The sequence below is a fragment of the Oncorhynchus kisutch genome, linkage group LG5 (genome assembly GCF_002021735.2).
Source record: "Oncorhynchus kisutch isolate 150728-3 linkage group LG5, Okis_V2, whole genome shotgun sequence".
In the NCBI taxonomy this organism is placed as follows: domain Eukaryota; kingdom Metazoa; phylum Chordata; class Actinopteri; order Salmoniformes; family Salmonidae; genus Oncorhynchus; species Oncorhynchus kisutch.
The window spans coordinates 7174446-7194850 of record NC_034178.2 but is presented as its reverse complement, the minus strand read 5'-3'; the positions used below and the strand labels follow the sequence as shown (position 1 = coordinate 7194850).

The following is a 20405-nucleotide window of genomic DNA, read 5'->3' as shown; positions in this document are numbered from 1 at the left end:
AAAGAGAAGCTTGTGCCAAGGTTTGGATGAGACACTCTGGAGTCTGTTAAGTGCCTCTGGGTGACCTTCAAAGACAGGAAATATCTGCAGTTTCAGCAAAAGCTTCCAAACCAGAAACTAAAGCTTTGTTATTTCAATAAGAGGAGGAGAACGTGAAATCAAACTTGTTCAGGTACAGTACGTGCTCAGGTGAGGCAAGTTTTGTGACGCTGTAACTGAAAACATCGGATCCATTAGTTAAGAATTGGATTGATTTAAGGCGAGGAAAGAAAAATGAGATGTTCTCCACCAGCAGCAAGGCAGATGCCTCCTACAGCCTAATGGTATGTCTCTGTCTTGACTATCAACTGTGGATCCTGATGAGTCAACTTCATGTCACTTCATGTTGTGCCAGGAAAGCGATAAGGCAGCTCTCACAACATTAGACCTCCTAGCCAGGAGCAATCGGGCTTGGTGGTGTGTATATGTGCGTCTGTGTGTGCATCATTTGAAACAAAGCATCCCTCCAAGCGGTGAGCCAGTCACATATGAGCTGCCATTTCCCTCAGCAAACCCCTTCTAGTCCGTCATCTCAGCCAGAACTCCTTTTTCTATACAGACACTGAGAGAGAGAGAGAGAGAGAGAGAGAGAGAGAGAGAGAGAGAGAGAGAGAGAGAGAGAGAGAGAGAGAGAGAGAGAGAGAGAGATCACCTATAGCTGCTGTATGACGTGCTTTACTGGATTTTAATAGGCATGGTTGTGCATTAGTGCACCCCCAGGTGACACAAAACAACAGGTCGCGATGTCACTTCCTAATCTGCAGCTCCATATAAAAAACTGATTTCATCGCCATGGTTTCCCCTGACAAGTGTCCGACCGGCCTCACCGTTTTACTGTGCACGCTGTCACATCAGCATTAATGTCATGGATGGGTGGCATTGAATTCATTAGTGAGACACCCTTAAAAGGGTTATTTATTTTTCCTGCAGGATTGTCTCTGAGGCTGGTAGATTTCCTGAAGCACGTACCTTATTAATGATGTCAGTCTGTCAAGGGGAGCGTAAGGGGAGTGATTCCCCAGGCTGACGGGGAAGCTGACGGGGAAGCTGTGGCAGGGCCAACGGGAACATATGGAGAACAAGATCTGGCTAACAGGGACACCTGGGAAATGGCCTCCTGTCTGTGGTTTATCTGACCCCCATTCCTCTTCAGAACAGGAGATGCTGTGGCATGATAGTGGAGAAAAGCAGAAAACATTTGATCCATTTGAATGGGAATGGGTGATGAAATACATGAGTAACTGCTGAATGACCATATGTGTATTGATGTTTACATACACCTTAGCCAAATACATTTCATTTCATTTTTTCACAATTCCTGACATTTAATACTAATAAAAATGTCCTGTCTTAGGTCAGTTAAGATCACCACTTTATTTTAAGAATGTGAAATGTCAGAATAATAGTAGAGAGAATGATTTATTTCAGCTTTTATTTCTTTCATCACATTCCCAGTGGGTCAGAAGTTTACATACACTCAATTAGTATTTGGTAGCATTGCCTTGAAATTGTTTAACTTGGGTCAAACATTTCGGGTAGCCTTCCACAAGCTTCCCACAATAAGTTGGGTGAATTTTGGCCTATTCCTCCTGACAGTGCTGGGTCAGGAGTCAGGTCTGTAGGCCTCCTTGCTCGCACACGCTTTTTCAGTTCTGCCCACAAATTATCTATAGGATTGAGGTCAGGTCTTTGTGATGCCCACTCCAATACCTTGACTTTGTTGTCCTTAACTTCTTTGGGATAGGGGGCAGCATTTTCACTTTTGGATGAATAGCGTGCCCAGAGTGAACTGCCTCCTACTCAGTCAATAATGCATATTATTATTAGTATTGGATAGAAAATACTCTGAAGTTTCGAAAACTGTTTGAATGATGTCTGTGAGTATAACAGAACTCAAATGGCAGGCAAAAACCTGAGAAAAAATCCAAACAGGAAGTGGGAAATCTGAGGTTTGTAGCTTTTGAACTCAGCCCCTATCAAATTCACAGTGGGATATGGGTTATTTTGCACTTCCTACGGCTTCCACTAAATGTCAACCGTCTTTAGAACGTTGTTTCAGGCTGAATTCTCAGATTGGAATATTATTGAACATTATGATAAAAACATCCTAAAGATTGATTCTATACTTAGTTTGACAAGTTTCTTCGACCTGTAATATAACTTTTTGAACTTTTCGTCCGACTGGACCAGAACGCGCTTTTGGATTTGTTTACCAAACGCCCTAACAAATGAAGCTATTTGGACATAAATGGACATAAATGATGGACATTATCGAACAAAACAAGCATTTATTGTGGAACTGTGATTCCTGGGAGTGCATTCGGATGAAGATCATCAAAGGTAAGTGAATATTTATAATGCTATTTATGACTAATGTTGACAACCCAACATGGCGGATATTTCTCTGGCTGGTTTGGGCTCTGAGCGCCGTTCTCAGATTATGCTTTTTTCGTAAAGTTGTTTTGAAATCTGACACAGCGATTGTATGAAGGAGAAGTGTATCTAAAGTTCCATGCATAACACTTTAATTTTCATCAACATTTATAATGAGTATTTCTGTGAATTCATGTGGCTCTCTGCAATATCACTGCATGTTTTGGAACTAATGAACATAACACGCCAATGTAAAATAAGATTTTGGGATATAAATATGAACTTGATTGAACAAAACATACATGTATTGTGTAACATGAAGTCCTATGAGTGTCATCTGATGAAGATCATCAAAGGTTAGTGATTAATTTAATCTCTATTTGTGCTGTTTGTGACTCTTCTCTTTGGCTGGAAAAATGGCTGGGTTTTTCTGTGAGTTGGTGGTGACCTAACATAATCGTTTGCGGAGCCTTTGCTGTAAAGCATTTTTGAAATCAGACACTGTGGCTGGATTAATGAGAATGATATCTTTAAAATGGTGCCTAATACTTGTATGTTTGAGAAATTTGATGTAGGAGATTTCTGTTGATTTGTATTTGGAGCCCTGAAATTTCATTGGCTGTTAGCGAGGGGTTCCACTAGCGGAACAGGGTTTTGCCACAACTTTGGAAGTATACTTGGGATCATTGTCCATTTGGAAGACCCATTTGCAAACAAGCTTTAACTTCCTGACTGATGTCTTGAGATGTTGCTTCAATATATCCACATAATTGTCCTCCCTCATGATGCCATCTATTTTGTGAAGTGCACCAGTCCCTCCTGAAGCAAAGCACCCCCACTACATGATGCTGCCACCCTCGTGCTTCACGGTTGGGATGGTGTTCTTCGGCTTGCAAGCCTCCCCTTTCTTCCTCCAAACATAACGATGGTCATTATGGCGAAACAGTTCAATTTCTGTTTCATCAGACCAGAGGACATTTCTACAAAAAGTACGATCTTTGTCCCCATGTGCAGTTGCAAACTGTAGTCTGCCGTTTTTATGACGGTTTTTGAGCAGTGGCTTCTTCCTTGCTGAGCGGCCTTTCAGGTTATGTCAATATAGGACTCGTTTTACTGTGAATGTAGATACTTTTGTACCTGTTTCCTCCAGCATCTTCACAAGGTCCTTTGCTGTTGTTCTGGGATTGATTTGCACTTTTCGCACCAAAGTACGTTCATCTCTAGGAGACAGAACGCGTCTCCTTCCTGAGCGGTATGACAGCTGCGTGGTCCCATGGTGTTTATACTTGCATACTATTGTTTGTACAGATGAACGTGGTACCTTCAGGCGTTTGGAGATTGCTCACAAGTATGAACCAGACTTGTGAAGGTCTACAATGTTTTTAAATCATGGCTGATTTTCTCATGAAAATGGTACCGAGTTTGAAGGTAGGCCTTGTAATACATCCACAGATACACTTCCGATTGACTCAAATGATGCCAATTAGCCTATCAGAAGCTTCTAAACATCCTTTTCGGGAAATTTCCAAGCTGATTAAAGGCACTGTCAACCGTGTGTACGTAAACTTCTGTCATTGGAATTGTGATACAGTGAATTATAAGTGAAATAATCTGTCTGTAACAATTGTTGAAAAAATGACTTGTGTCATGCACAAAGTAGATGTCCTAACCGACTATAGTATGTTAACAAGGAATTTGTGGAGTGGCTGAAAAACGAGTTTTAAAGACTCCAACCTAAGTGTATGTAAACTTCCGACTTCAACTGTATATATACACAGTAGGGATATGGCATGTTTTGTATAGGAATATGTCACATAATTGCTGCCTATATTATGTGATGTAAATGCTCACTCTGCTGATAAAGATGTTTGACATCCTGCCCTGTTTGTTGAAATCATGACCTCAGAGCTGAATAGCCACAGAGAGGCTCGAGCCCAGTCTGTCCGGTAACATGACTGCGGGCCCTATCCAATGAAATCAATTAGAATGCACCACTTGCCTGCTGTGATGTGCAATGTGCAACTGGATTGTTGTAAACAGTAAAATAAGATCACTGTGCCAACATGTTTGCAGTGGAGCATTATTATTTACAGGAGATTTAACTCCAAAATCCCCTTGTGGATTAGATTGAATGGAACCCTAATCTCGAGATTAGCACACAGTCCTCTCTATACCATCAATCCCCACTTCACAGACACAAATGCTGTTCAAACAGCAGTTTTATTGCCACTAATGACGCTCTTAAACATCTCCAGAGCAACACACAATGCTGCCGTAGACGTACTGTTTATCATTATTAAATAACGGGAGACGATCCAGTGGGATGCTGGGAACTCGTTCCTGAGGAGAGGAGTGGTTCGAGCGTTACAGTCTCAGAATGGAGCGTTCAGCGACATGGTGTTTACTACTGTACTGCTGTTGACAAAGCTTGAGGTGTGAGGGACTAAGTCCCACATTCAGTCAATCGAAGAAGCCAGACCACAGGTTAACTCTGTTTTGGGACCTGTGACCTCGAACACACCGCACAAGCTGTTCCTCTCATGGACATGTCCTTCAAATACATTGTGTCTTTGTGTCATTGTGTCTTTGTGTCTTTGTGTCTTTGTGTGTGTCCCAGATTTGTCTCAGGTGCGCTCCTCTGATTGCGGCAGTGTGTTTTGGAGCATCGTCTGTTGTGTCCTTGCGTTGTTGTTTGCTTGTTGTCACTCTTCCCCAGGTCCCGCTGGGAATCTGTAGATGAAATACCACAGGGAACACATTTGATTTGCAAATCGTTTTTGGAAAGACAGTGCTGATTTGCAAGAAAATTTGCAAGAAAACTAGGCGTGCTTATTCTACTGGTTTCTACTTTTGACACAAAAAAAACACTTCAGGAAACACAAGATTGTATGCCTCAAGGATATACCACTAACAACGAGACATGTTTTGCATTATAATATTGCGTTTTGTCTAACACGGTAGTTGTGTAACCTACGATTCTGTTGAAGGGTGGAGCCTTAAGCTGCTACACACACTAAGAGTTTGCCAATTAAAATTCACTGGAGTCTTTTGTTTGCTGTAACTTTCCAGTCGATGCCTGTTTTGCACATTCCAGTCAAGGTCGTCAGTGTTTGCGCTGTAAGTTCACAGGTTTGTTTGCCATCCAGTCAACAGACAGATATCCTCGCTACCAACGATAATGTTCCACTGGTGTCCAGGGGTTCAATGACACCTAACACTCACTGGGTGGATCATTTTTCAGATATGGGCATGTGTGTGTGTGTGTGTGTACCAGCCTGTGTGTGTGTGCCGATTGAGCTATGACCTGTACCTCAATCACCACCCTCTTCTGGGAAAGCACAGGTGTTTCCTCTGAAAATATACTAACCTACCCATCTTGTCTCCCTCCCTCCCTCCCTTTCCCTAACCAGGAAGTGAGAGCCGTACAGTCCAGCCCATCCAGAAGAGCCCCAGCCAGTAGCTACCAGCTTGACCAGAAGAGGGACCCATCACCTGGTGAGAAGATGGCCTCAGCTCATGACCCCAGCCTCTGTAAGTAGTTCATTACTGTAGCATTACACACTGCCCTACCCCCTCCTCCTCCAGCACTTTTATTCCATCAGAAATCAGGTAGCACAACTTTCATAGAATTTCCTCAAATCCACATAGCAGCTACAGAATGTGATACCGGTTATGTGTACTTGAGAGAGAAATCCGAAGACGAGCTTGTATGTTGAGCATGTACTGTGTTGTCCTGTGTGGGATCAAATCAACTCTGGGAATGGAGTATCATCCGAGGCAGAAAATGAACAACCCTAGATACACAAACAGTTTTTCCATTACTGTGATAGGAGAAGTTGCTGAGTGGCTGCATTGTGGGTTTCCCCTTTTCCACTGAAACTGATAACATTGTCTGTACAGAGTAGTCGTGGGGAAGGTGCAGTATTCTCCGTTTAAAAAACTGCAGTATTTCTCTAAAAAGGTCCACAGATATATGTTTCTTTACGGAAAACCATCCACAAATAATTTCACTGTTTCACTCCATTTAAATGATTTACACATGTGAATGCAGAGGACGTGACCTGAGAGAGATAGTGCTTGAGTGTGTGACATGAGTGTGTGACATTGGGGTCATGTTGAGGTGCTTCTGTGAGTGTGTGTGTGTGTGTGTGAGAGAGACAGAAAGGCTCAGTGGATTGATGGACATGTTGACAGCTCACTGTGTGTTCCACTCACATACTGACTGACAGACACACACACACACACAGACAGACACACACACACACACACTCACAGACACACACACACAGACAAACACACACAGACAGACACACACACACACTCACACAGACACACACACACACACACACACACACACACACACACACACACACACACACACACACACACACACACACACACACACACACACACACACACACACACACACACACACACACACACACGACATTACTCCTAGTTGTTGTTGTGGTTTCAGTAACAACCTATATACAGCAGTTCAATCTCCAGAATGTTTTTTTTCTCTTCTCAAATGTTACCTCGGCCATGTGAAATGGTTAACCAGTCCTAAATCACTGTGGTGGCTAAAGTTGGATGACACTGTGGCCTTTGCGGACCGGTGTGGGTGTAAGTGATGAGGGTTTGTGAGAGCTGACCGATTGACAGTGTCATGCTAGTGACAGCATCATGTGATTTACAGCTCACAGTGAGTGACAGAGGAGGTAAAGGAGCTGTTTTCCCGAAGCCACCGTGTTAAATAAAGACCTGTGAACGACACACTGAACTTTGTGCTTTAAACAAGCACCAACCTCACCTCTGAAGCAGCATGCTTTTGTCTTTTAAATAGACAACCTTGGTTACAATATCTCCCTTTTGTATATCCCACTGGATTCTGGGTCTGGTTTATATATCCCACACCTGTGGGTCCAAACAACACTATATTTTTGCCATGGAATGTAACATTCACAGTTGTAGTGATATTATTTTATAATATCAGGGGATACGCTCCGTTGGGAAAAGCACCACTGATTTTGTTAAACAAGGCAAATTTGTTTTGGGATTTTACCCAACGAAGGTTATTGGAGGAGGTTTTAGCCTCAGGATACCTGCTTGAATTGGAAATCAAAGCTCCAGTCACTCAGATTGACACCTATTGATCCACATTGTTTCTCTTAGGGCTTCTCTAAATGGCAAAAGTTCACTTCCTCCCATTATCTTCCATTAAGCACAATACTCAAACAGAATCAGAGGGCTAAGGTGATTTGAGGGACAAGAGTCTCTACCTAGACAGTCAGCACATAACATAAACTGTTGTCTAAACACTGACCTGAAAATAAGTCTTGCCAGTGAATTTGCATACAGATCTACTGTGCCTTAGCAAAAAAAGTTTCCAGAATTTGTGAAATGCGCTCATTATTAACCCTTTGAAGGCCTGCAGGCATTAGCTAGCTGATAAAGCGCCAAGGGATACCGTCTATGACATCAGATATTCCGGGCGCGTTTGTTTACACTCCACGAACAGGAAATCCATGTGCAATTTCAGAGGGATTATCAGCATGGCACAGGTTCCTACAGCAGAGATAACCAGGCTTTCCTTTCGTCGATGCACTGCTATGTCTGACTCTGGAGGTACTTACACACCAGAGGAGGCTGGTGGGAGGAGATATGGGAGGAAGGGCTCATTGTAACGGCTGGAATGGAATTTATGGAATGGAGTCAATCATGTGGTTTCCATATGCTTGATACTGTTCCATTCATTCCTTTCCAGCCAATACAATGAAATCCTTCCTCCTATAGCTCCTCCCAATAGCCTCCTATGGTATGCACTGTGTTTCCTCTGCAGGGCCAGAAAACAACAATCACTGGTATCTATTTGAATTTAGTGAACTATACAATACCTGGAGGCTTTCTGAACAGAACCAGGAGTACCCTGGGTAGAATGTCAAGATATGTCAGGGTCTGCACATTGGTGCCTTGAGCGAGCTAATGTTAATCAGTCTTTGATTTACAGGCCTGAATGAGAGAAGTTAGTGTGATGCAGCTACTCTCACAAGGTCATTGGCTTAAGGGGAGCTCGTTCTTGTTGGGCAAAGAACTCCCCTCTTTCATGCTGAGCTCTTTTCTCTTTCTGCAGGTTAGTGAGAAAGTTACAGAGGGTCAAAGACCATACCCCCAAGACATGCTAACCTCTTCGCCATTACCAATAACAGGGAGGATAGCCTGTCCTGGGGGTATGATCTTTGACACTGTAACTTTCTCACTCATCATTATTCACAATTCATTTAGGATTATCCGTAATCATTGTGGCATCCACATTAATGTAGTAGCGTTTAGAAACATATTATGTTTACAATAAAAGGTATTTCAAAATGAAACATTACATTATTTACCACGCATTTCTATTGGACACAAAATAATCGGAAACACAACCAAAACGAACAAGTTTGTAGAGTCATTGCTACGAATATGGGACCAAATACTACACTTTTGACTTCTTTATTTATAATAATCTTCAGGGGTGTCAATAATTTTGATTCCTACCTTAAAACTTCTTCAGGATTGGTGCATCCCCCATGGGACCGTTGAGCTAACGTAGGCTAATGTGATTATCATGAGGTTGTAAGTAACAAGAACATTTTCCAGGACGTAGACATATCTAATATCGGCAGAAATATTAAATTCTTGTTAATCTAACTGCACTGTCCAATTTACAGTAGCTACTACAGTGAAATAATACCATGCTATATTTTGAGGAGAGTGGACAATTTTGAAATTGATAAGTTATTAATAAACAAATTAGGCACATTTGGGCAGTCTTGATACAACATTTTGAACAGAAATGCATTGGTTCATTGGATCAGTCAAAACTATGCACATACACTGCTGGCATCTAGTGACCAAAATCTAAATTGCACCTGGGCTGGAATAATACATTATGACCTTTGTTTTTTTTCTTTGCATTATCTTTTACCATATCTAATGTGTTATATTATCCTACATTCACATTTCCACAAACTTCAAAGTGTTTCCTTTCAAATGGTACCAATAATATGCATATCCTTGCTTCAGGGCCTGAGCTACAGGCAGTTAGATTTGGGTACGTCATTTTAGGCAAAAATTGAAAAAAAGGGGCGGATCCTTAAGAGGTAAAAAGAAAATGTCTTTCTTGTTAAACAAAATCTCTTTCTCTGATCAATTTTTTGGAGCATATAACACAGCTCAGTATTTTAATTATTTATTTTATACACTTATTATTGCTCATCCTTAACAAGGGTATCAATACATTTGGACCCCACTGTATGTAAACACTGGTTTGGTGCTGGAGATGGTGAATATGAGGTTGAATAGTGGCGGAATTGCCCTTTAACTACAACATGATGTCAGTTCAATGATAAATTATTGAATGATACTTCTTGTATGTCACGTAAAGGGCCAAGTTTCCAGTCACAAAATATTGTATTTCATTAATGTGTGTTAAGATAGAATTCTTAATTGAAACAATAACAAAACACTTTCCCCGCCCCTGTTTAGCTAAAAGGCTAAGTAATGATGCTGGAGAAATTTGTTGATGTTTTACAAACATTGGAGTAAAGCTATTTGGGGTTCTGATGGGGTACGACAGTTGAACTAAACTCATTAAGCATTTATAAGATATTCTTCAAGAATCAATGAGAATCAATCAAGTCCAAAAATGGATCTAGCAACTAAGGATTCTAGCTTTAAGGCATGCATTTATGTAACAGTTCCTGGAAATGTTTCGATTCCCAGAACACAAGTGGCTTTATTAATAATAATAAAAGCAATAATAATAGATTTATTTTATGTAGTGCTTTTCATTACAAAGATCATTTTAAATACACTTGTTAAAACAAACAAAACTAATGTAGAGATCTGGCAGGTGTTGGGCGATGTTCTTCCATCTTCAGGTGATAAGGTGCTGTTCAGCCAGGCAGTTCAGAAAGGGGAGGGAGCCTCGATGGCACAAAGAGGGAGCAGCGTCACTCAGTTACTTAGACAGGCCCGGTACCACAAACACACACACACACACACACACACACACACACGCCATGATCATGGCTGATGCATCAGGGCGAGCTATGACAGGCGGCTCTGTTGTGGTCTCAGAGGGGACTCCTGTCCATCTGGTATCCCTGTTCCCCATCTGGGCCCGGGCAGCCAAGGGAGATCCCTGAACCTCAGGTGTCTGCCCTCTACTCAGTCCCCTTCATTTTCTACTTTTCATTTTTGGCATGTAAAAAGTCCTGCTGTCTGTGGCTCTTAATTAAAAGGGAGCCTAGGGTGGATTCACGCATTTCATCATCAAAGATATTAAAAGAATGTCATCATGGTGAATCATCGTTGTCAATATTTCTGGATTTGGGGACGTGTATGAGGTTATCTGGGTCGGTCCTCTCACTGGGTTGATTACCCACCCCATCCCTTCGTCTTTTCCCCTCCACTCTGAGAAACGAGGGATGCGGGTCCGGTTTCGAGGTCTCAGTGAGGAACGTCTGTTCCGTTAGGTCCGTGTGACTTAAGGTAAAGGGAATGTAGGGTACCTCATCTAAAAAAAGCCCCCCTACCCCTCCTGAGCTCCGTCTTTTAGGAAGGGGGGGCATCTAAAATAAAATCAGCTGTCACTGTCCACTAGGCCCCACAGAGCTGAGCTGATCGCACACTGCTGGAGCCGGTCTCCAACCCTCATTAAATCACCTCCCAGGGTTTTGTTTAGTTTTCTCTTTTAACGGCTGGGCGAAAAGACCCTGCTGCTGGCTCTCAGGGGATTGCAAGGCCCTTCAACATTATCTGAGGGATTGTATTGTCGAGGTACACGGTCGTGCTAAAGGCATAGAGAGCACTACAGTAAGTAAGCCAGTCTTTACAACATTCATAGCCTTTCAGTGTGTTGCAATACTCTGCATGTAAAGGTGGACTGACATTCATTGCCACATGATTGATTTGAGTGAGACACACAAAGACACTTCGAGAGATATGTAGAGAGAGAGAGAGAGAGAGACAGAGAGAGATACTATATGTACTGGATGAATGAGAGGCTGAATGGTGAATTGACTGTGTTGACAGTAGATTGCCTTTTCAGTTTTATACAGCTTTTGGTTGCGTGTACTGTACGACTAGGTTGTTTTACCATGTAAAATTACAGCAAGAGTCTCCTAAATGTGTTCCAGAAGTATAGAGTTGTCAGATGATGCGGATTGGACCGGTGACCGAGGGGTCGATTGTTCGAATCCCTGCGTTATCTAGGCGAGGGATCTGTCGATGTGCCCTTAAGCAAGGCACTTCACCCTAGTTGCTCCTGTAAGATGCTCTGGATAAGAGCGTCTGCTAAATGAATCAAATGTAAAATTGCGAAAGGAAGCATGATTCCACGAGGATGTGGGATTGTTAAGTATGCATGAAGTCAGCTTGTTTTTCCCGATCTGATATGACTTAGTTATTTCACCTGGAATGCTCTCCGACTGTCCGACTGTGAGCGTACTCAGTAGAGACTTCGAGACCAAGTACTTGAGGCCGATCCAGTGGTCTCTTTGATCCATTTGACAGCTTAATAATTGTGCGTCGTCTCTGTGCCTGGGGAACAGCCAGTTGAACTGGAGTCACAGAACAGCGAGCTTTGGCTCAGGATCTCAGCTGCTGCTCTGGGTCTGTGGTTCCATGAGGCTAGCTAGCTAGTAGTGTAGCCCACCTCTGATCACATAACCACAGGCAGAGCAGCAGCAGTGACCGTGGGGGGGGGGGGGGGGGGCTGGCTCAGCTCAATATAGCCACTGAGCCATGCATACCAGATGCAAGGCCTCCCCCACACATACTGTCTCCCCCATAGACTTTTCCATGTGGAGTTTCCGCAAACGCACTGCTGACTAATCATACAGTAGGTGGCCTTCCATGGAAGGGAAGTTAATATAGGGAAATAAAATCAGTGAAAGCACCTCTGCTTTTAAGACAGTGATGTCAAAACGCAAACAGATGGTAATCTGCTGGAAGATTATGGCATCTTACCCAGTAAGTCATTTGTAAATGTTATAATCATTGAAATCGGTTGATATCGCTAATTAAACAGATGAACATGCCAGTGATGTAGATGAAAAAGCTTTTAGGCTTCTGGAGAAACTGAGCTCTTTTGAGATGTCCTTGTGTTTGACCTCTCTCTCTCTCTCTCTCTCTCTCCCCTTCATTAGAATAAGCCTCCTCAATATGTGTAGCCGTTGGTGGTAATATCTCTCTAGGAGCTGATCCATTGTCAGTATTGTGGAATAATTATAATGTCAAGGAAAGATTTGAATGGAGAAAGCTGATCCAAGAGCAGCACTCCCTTTCTGGGAAACATGACTGCAGACAGGGCCGTAGGAAAAGAAGAGGATTTATTTTGCGACTCTCATGGAGCCTGGTTTAGTTACCTCACTTCCCCGCTACGGCGAGCTTTGCATTCATTCACCACCATACCTCCGCTCGCAGGCTGAACATACCAAGGGACTGTTGTCAATGTTTTTATGGCATCAGAACCGCTTGTATGTCTGTCTGTCTTACTGACAGCCCAGGGCCCAGTTTCCTGATAGCGATGTAATTTAGGGCCAGGATTGTTTAAAATATGCATCTTTCCTACAACGTCCGAAGACATAACACACGTTTCCCAAAACACCAGGCAGAGAGAACGGTCAGTAAGTGTGTTGTTGGCGCATGTGTCAATACTGATAGGATCAATAGAAAGGGAGTGCTGCTCTCGGATCAGATTTCTCCATTCAAATCTTTCCTTGACATTATAATTATTCCACAATACTGACAACGGATCAGCTCCTAGAGAGATATTACCACCTACGGCTACAAATATTGAGGTGGCTTAGTCTAATTACCGGAGATCTGCTGTGGATAAAGTGACGCAGGAACGCAAACAAGCCTCTAACAACGCACTTTGCTGTTTTCGAGTGGTCTGAGGCAGGCGTTAGATTACAAACGTTTTCCAGTGCAACGTCAATAATGGTTTTGGGAAACAGCTCGGAGATTTAATGATGCTCCTACGAAGGTTCTAACGAGGAATTTAGCCTTAAGATGCCTTTGGGAAACCGAGACCAGAACCATGACGTGTGGTACACACTTATCCCCAGTGATAAATGAGGGCATTATCCCTCGTTCGCTGTGTTAAACGAGTGTCAGGTTTCAGGTGACCTCAGGTGCAGAGTATCTGACCCGTATTTATAGTCAAGAGCGGGTAAAACCCAGATTTATTTTTGGACGTTGCTGTGCGGGTCAGTAATCCTCTAGGTATCTCTCTCGGCAGCGCAGGGTGATTGGTTAACACTAACACGCCCGCCATAGCAGGAGGATCTAAAAATGGTGGTTTAAGGGAACGTGCTTTCATCACATGGTAGCCAATCCAAGTGCTTGGCTCCTGTGAGAAATATGTTGGCCCTGTTTTAAAAGACTTGAAGTAGGGAGCATGTTTGACTTGTGTCATCCGGTCAGACAACCAGTCAATTCTAGGAATAGGAAATCAAACCGGCAGATAGTAACACATGTATTCATAGGACTTTTCTAAAAGTGGTCTGACAGCCATTAGGGCGACTAGCTCTTCTCCATAGGGGTATATGCGTACGGTATGTACCCAGCAAAGAATAGTCTTATTCGCTAATAGTTGTAGCCGAGTTACCATTGGAACAGTTCCTTAAAATATACCAGTGTTCTATCCATGTGCTTTTGTTTTGGCTACGATCCCCCCCCCCCCCCCCCCCCCCCCCCACCATCCGTGTCCTCTTTAATCTCAATCCATTGTACCCCGGCAGAATCAACATGCTAAAAGCCTTGAGGTCCAGTGTGGGTGTTAGGGAGATCCTCAGTGGAGTCATCTCACTGGCTTAATGATGCTTTATAGTGTAGCGGAGTCAACCATAAATCAATACTTGACTCTAATTGGACGTCTACAGGGATGTACTGTACTAACCACTAATCAGTGTGCGCGTCCATTTGTGTGTGTGTGTGTGTGCGTGTGATGTTAGAGCAGTCCTGTTTGATTGATGAGTTTGACTCGCTTCAGTTTCATGACGACATCTTTTGTGAATCCCCATTGTCTTGCCTATGGCTATGTGTAGAGGGGTCCTGTAAGGGACATGTGACAGGACGTGGTTCTGGAACAAGCCGGACGGTGTGAAGCTAACTTGGATGGCAGAAGAGATGAGTGAAGGCTGCTGAGGGGAGGACGGCTCATAATAATGGCTGGAATGGAGTCAATGGGAGGGTATAAACTACATGGAAACCATGTGTTTGATACCATTCCACTCACTCCATTCCAGCCATTATTATGAGCCGTACTCCCTACAGCAGCCTCCACTGGTGGAGACGGTCACTGTTGTCGCTCTGCCGCTCGCAGTTACATCATGGCCCCGTCCTTACAGATAATAGGACGTAGCTAGCACAGCTGTTTTCCAATACGTCCTGTTAAAATGTCCTCCATGGTTATTTCAACAAGTATCTCTTGAAAGTATCTATTCTGTTGGTACATGTTTTTTTAACATTTGACCATTAGTCTATTGGCACCACGAAATGGTGGACATCAATGAGCTGAAACGCAGAAAGGTTGACTCATAACTGATCCAACTGTTACGCAAACCACGGATTTACTGTAAATCAAGGATGAGAACGAACGCAGACATTCGTGTGACAAACGACGCTTTCAAGTCAGGATTCAGCTCTTTATGTGCATGAACTGCATTCTCATGTCCTGGAGAGTAAACTGTTGCGTTTTGCAGCTGCGGGTGGAACCAGGTCAGGACGTCCTGAGGAAAGGGAAGGGGTGGTGAGTCAGAGGAAAGGAGACGGAGGAGGGCCCACCAGCGAGGAGGCGGAGTCCGTGTCACTAAAGGAACGCATGGCCATGTATCAGGCTGCCGTGTCCAAGAAGGAGGCCAGCAGCTCATCCGCCACGGTAAGGGGATACTTCCACAAGGACGTAAAGAGAGATGGAGGGAAAGACACTCCAAGGATAATAACTAGACAGGCTGATAAGCAGGCAGGACAGGCAGGCAGACGCTATACCTTCAAACACACACATTGAAATATGCGCAGTATAATTGGCAGTGCATCCCATTTTAATGGACATTATTAACAGAACATTTTCACATACCTCCAAATATGACGCATTCTCAAAACTATTCTACACAGACATCCATGACCACACAAACATGCTGTGTAAAAAAAACACAACAAAAGAGAGCTTTACGTGCCTGGTTCATCAGAGTAAAGAAACACCTCTCTGGAAGCAGCTTAGACTGTGTCCAACCTGTAATTGAAAACGAGGGCATGTATTCAGCCGAGGCCATTAATTCAACTCAGTCTGTGGACTGAAGCCATCGGAGCCGCAACCTTTTAGCCTTTTACTGTACGTGACTCAGCGGTTCACTATTATTCACGATTATATGGCTTGTCTTCCCTGGTCTATTGCATTCCATTCAGCTTCTCTATACCCAGGTCACGGTTATCTGATTGGAACTGAAAGGAACGTCAGGAAGAAATTTTTATATTCCTAAGACTTTTTATATTGAGAATCCTCATAATTAGAAATAATTCCTCTTTTGTCATGAAGAAACCCAGCGTTGAATATTCCTGGACACGACAAAGATCTTCCAGCAACCACATATTCCAGGAACCTCTGTCCACACAGTAATATGTAACATTCTGAAGACAAGTAGTGGGATATCAATATTCATCACGCATCATTTACTTTTACATTCAGTACTGAATAATGACAGCAATATAGATTTGCTCTGAGGCCATCGGTGTCATTTGCCAGTGCCTCTGCGGTGACCTCCGTTGATCCCAGTGTCACAGCCCATGGGGAGGCTGCTGACAGCTGGCGGTGGGAGGCTGGGCTGTAGGGTTATTGCACACTATGAGGGGTAACAGACAGAATCTGGACCAGAATTATCCATCAATACATTGACAGCCACTGTCTGCATATGCCGCTAAAACATTGCTTGATACTGTTATACTGTGTTGTACTAGTTAGTTTGATTTGACTTGATGTCACAGATGTTTGGGATTTCCAATTGTGTGGGGAGACTGGGGACATCCTTCTCTTGCAAACGTCATGAGGTCCAAGTCATAACTCCCTACTGTATTTAGGGAAAGTAGTCCAGTCCTGTGGAATATGCTGCTCACTTATGCCCCCTTCAGGAAGTCCCGGGAACTATCACTTCTGCATTAACTACCACTGTATCCCTGATGATACTTTAATGAGAACTGTTTGCATAGCGAGGACTCGAACGAATGATGCCTATGTCTTCTCTTCATAGGTTATGGAGGAGTCGGAAGCCTGTTCTCTGCCAGGGGGTCTGGCCAGCGTGAAGAAACAGTTTGAGAGCCAGGAGTACGCCTCATCCTCCCAGTCCCAGACCAGCGTTACCCAGGCCCATGTAGAAAAGAGATCCGTGCAGGTACTGCAACTAAACAGGCAAAGCATAAGCCATACATAGAAATGTATTCTTATTTATTTATATTGCACTACCATAGTAAAGCATACTGAACCATACTGAGTCATACAAATCCAGAGTAAAACAAGGCAGAAAGCCAATATACAGGTCACAGCCACACGGGGATAGAGGTGTGTGATGACTCAGCATGCTGTAGTGATCTCACTGGATCTCATAGAAGTCGATTCAATTTTGCCCAGTCTCTCTCATCCTGCCCAGCTTTAAAAACAGGCTGGATTCAGAGAGTGGGCCCGGACTTGTGTAAATACTTAATGATGCATGGGGCTGTGGTCAGATGTGGAGCAGTGGGTTTTGTTGAGTTGTTGTTACTGTGCGTCAAGAGCCTTTTTATGTGTCTCTGCAGCTCAGGTAATGGTAAAACATGCTGTTTTGTTTTTGCTGTATGGCAAGTTGTACAGCAACAACATGTTATACCAGACCTAGGTGGTCTCAGGGAGGCAGTACTATTCTGGCATGTATGCTTCTATGCTCTAAATGCCAGGGAAAGAAAGTCCAATTTCAGGTATTCAATTTCGAAAACCTATTTGAGGTGCATTTGGTGTATTTTCAAATTACTGCAATTGATAGGAAATCATGTATTATTTGTAGCAGATTAATTTTCCAGTAAGCTTTGCTCTCTAAACATTCATATTTTCCACTCCTGCTGCTAAATATGGTCTGCTGTCAGGGGGAACACAATACTGCTGTGTGTTTGTGACTGCTAGCTACAATGTGTGTGTGTTAAAGTGTTTGTGTGAGAGTGTGTTGCTGGCGACCTGTCAGCGAGCGGGTCCGTGACAAAATACTGTGTGCCGCCGTAACCCCGTAAAGTAGAACCGGTGTAAACCACACCCACCGGCATCTGGAGACATTTGTGTTTGTGAATCATAAATATGTAGGCCGAGTGTGTGAACGGTCTGTGTGGTCTTTCTTGACAGGTGTCCAGCTCACAGGAGGTGACAGTGAGGAGCAGTGTCAGGGAGGTCAGTCCCACCACTCAGCAAGTGGCCTACTTCCATGGCCAGGAGGTGATATACACTTAAACCTTATTACAAATCGTTACTTACCTGGTATTATTATTGACATTTCACATTCTTAAAATAAAGTGGTGATCCTAACTAGGATTAAATGTCAGGAATTGTGTAAAAACTGAGTTTAAATGTATTTGGCTATGGTGTATGTAAACTTCCGACTTCAACTGTTAAACTGACATTTAATATTAGTAGAAATTCCCTGTCTTAGGTCAGTTAGGATCACCACTTTAAGAATGTGAAATGTCAGACTAATAGAAGAGAGAATGATTTATTTCAGCTTTTATTTCTTTCATCACATTCCCAGTGGGTCAGAAGTTTACATACACTCAATTAGTATTTGGTAGCATTGCCTTTAAATTGTTTAACTTGGGTCAAACATTTCGGGTGGCCTTCCACAAGTTTCCCACAATAAGTTGGGTGAATTTTGGCCCATTCCTCCTGACAGAGCTGGTGTAACTGAGTCAGGTTTGTAGGCATCCTCGCTCGCACACGCTTTTCCAGTTCTGCCCACAAATGTTCTATAGGATTGAGGTCAGGGCTTTGTGATGGCCACTCCAATACTTTGACTTTGTTGTCCTTAAGCTATTTTGCCACAACATTGTAAGTATGCTTGGTGTCATTGTCCATTTGGAAGACCCATATTTGACCAAGCTTTAATTCAAAACTGATGTTTTGAGATGTTGCTTCAATATATCCACATAATTTTCCTCCCTCGTGATGCCATCTATTTTGTGAAGTGCACCAGTCCCTCCTGCAGCAAAGCACCCCCACAACATGATGCTGCCACCCCCGTGCTTAACGTTTGGGATGGTGTTCTACGGCTTGCAAGCCTCCCCCTTTTACCTCCAAACATAAAGATGGCCATTATAGCCAAACTTTTCTATTTTTTATCAGACCAGAGGACATTCCTCCAACAAGTACGATTTTTGTCCCCATGTGCAGTTGCAAACCGTAGTCTGGCCTTTTTATGGCGGTTTTGGAGTAGTTTCTTTTTCCTTGCTGAGCGGCCTTTCAGGTTATGTCGATATAGGACTTGCTTTACTGTGGATATAGATACTTTTGTACCTGTTTCCTCCAGCATCTTCACAAGGTCCTTTGCTGTTGTTCTTGGATTGATTTGCACTTATCGCACTGAAGTACCTTCATCTCTAGGACACAGAACGCGTCTCCTTCCTGAGCGGTATGACGGCTGCAGGGTCCCATGGTGTTTATACTTGCGTACTATTGTTTGTACAGATGAACGTGGTACCTTCAGGCGTTTGGAAATTGCTCCCAAGGATGAACCAGACTTGTGGAGGTCCATCATGAAGCCTGCTAGGCCGTTTCCCATAATTTCAGCCCACATCTACTCAATAAGTCTAATTGTTTAAACTCAACATGTTAGCTGCCCCTGCAACTACCTGCAACATCTATAATTTAGTGTACGTGAATAATTGTAACACTTTTTGTTTCACATATCACTTTATTTGTTTACCAAAGTTTTCCTACATCGAGTAAAGTTTTAAAAAAACAGATGCAGGACTAAATGAACCTTACGTGGTAAGAAAAATGCTGTTTTCATTACGAATGAACATTCCACTTACACACCCTTTCTGTTGTCAGTGTGTGGAAAGGAAATCAATTTGAAGAATTGCCTATTGTGCTCACCGCTTGCCTCCATCTCACTACAGGTGATTCATGATCAAAGAGTTCAACAAAGCAACGTGGCCTCCAGTTATGAAAACCATTATGATGAAACGGGTAGAGTATTATACCATTCATATTTACATTTTGGGATTTTTTGATCACACGCTAGAGTGTACGTTGTATACGTTGTTTAGTAATGACTGTTGAAAAGCTGGAGATTATTCTCCAAGCCTAAATTACAGAGGAGGTGTTGAATTGAATTGTATCGCAGATGCTTTTCTATTAGAAATTCAGTGCAAGGCCACAAATTAAATCAAGGCATAGGAAGGTAAAAAATATTGCAACTGGGAATAGGTTAATCAGTGCCACTTTCGGAATTGGAAATGGTAGGTTTTAAAGACACAATTTTAGTTTCCTCCAAACCACCTGGGCTTCAAACTGAGAATCATTTAATGAGACAACTGCTTCCTGTTTCTATTTCAGTTAGGGTCATAGGAGGAGAGGACTTACCAAAGGTCTCCACTCAGGCTTTGAAGCAGCAGTATGAGAAGACGATCGAACAGGCCACGCCGGGCAAGCAAATGAAGGTAATGATGCAGTCTGTTTATCTACATGGCCATTATAGTGTGTCTATAGACGATGCCATGATATCAACATCAAAGCAGGGGAATTCACTTTGAGGGTAGTGTGTACTGAGTAAATTGGATGACGTGAGATTTTTTGGTAAAAACAAACATATTCAGAGATCTCATTATCTGCTTAAATCTACTTTACGCTTTTTTCTGCTATACTGTCCTCTTTTCCATTTCTCTCACTTCATATTCTGACTGCAACTATCACTGTCCTTCTTTCCATC

At 43.0% G+C, this 20405-nt stretch overlaps 1 protein-coding gene across 2 annotated transcripts in view; it reads left to right on the top strand.

The window, feature by feature from the left end:
- The window catches only part of LOC109880512 (xin actin-binding repeat-containing protein 2-like), a 51344-nt gene that overhangs the window by 14197 nt on the left and 16742 nt on the right, over positions 1-20405 (top strand). The window contains exons 2-7 of one of the 2 annotated variants that reach the window (XM_031824326.1): positions 5823-5943; positions 15171-15346; positions 16713-16853; positions 17828-17917; positions 19594-19663; positions 20033-20136. In XM_031824326.1, the coding sequence (XP_031680186.1) occupies positions 5823-5943; positions 15171-15346; positions 16713-16853; positions 17828-17917; positions 19594-19663; positions 20033-20136 (702 nt within the window). Of the gene's footprint in view, positions 1-5822; positions 5944-11067; positions 11275-15170; positions 15347-16712; positions 16854-17827; positions 17918-19593; positions 19664-20032; positions 20137-20405 lie in introns of those variants that run through there. The other variant, XM_031824327.1, reaches the window with a different exon arrangement.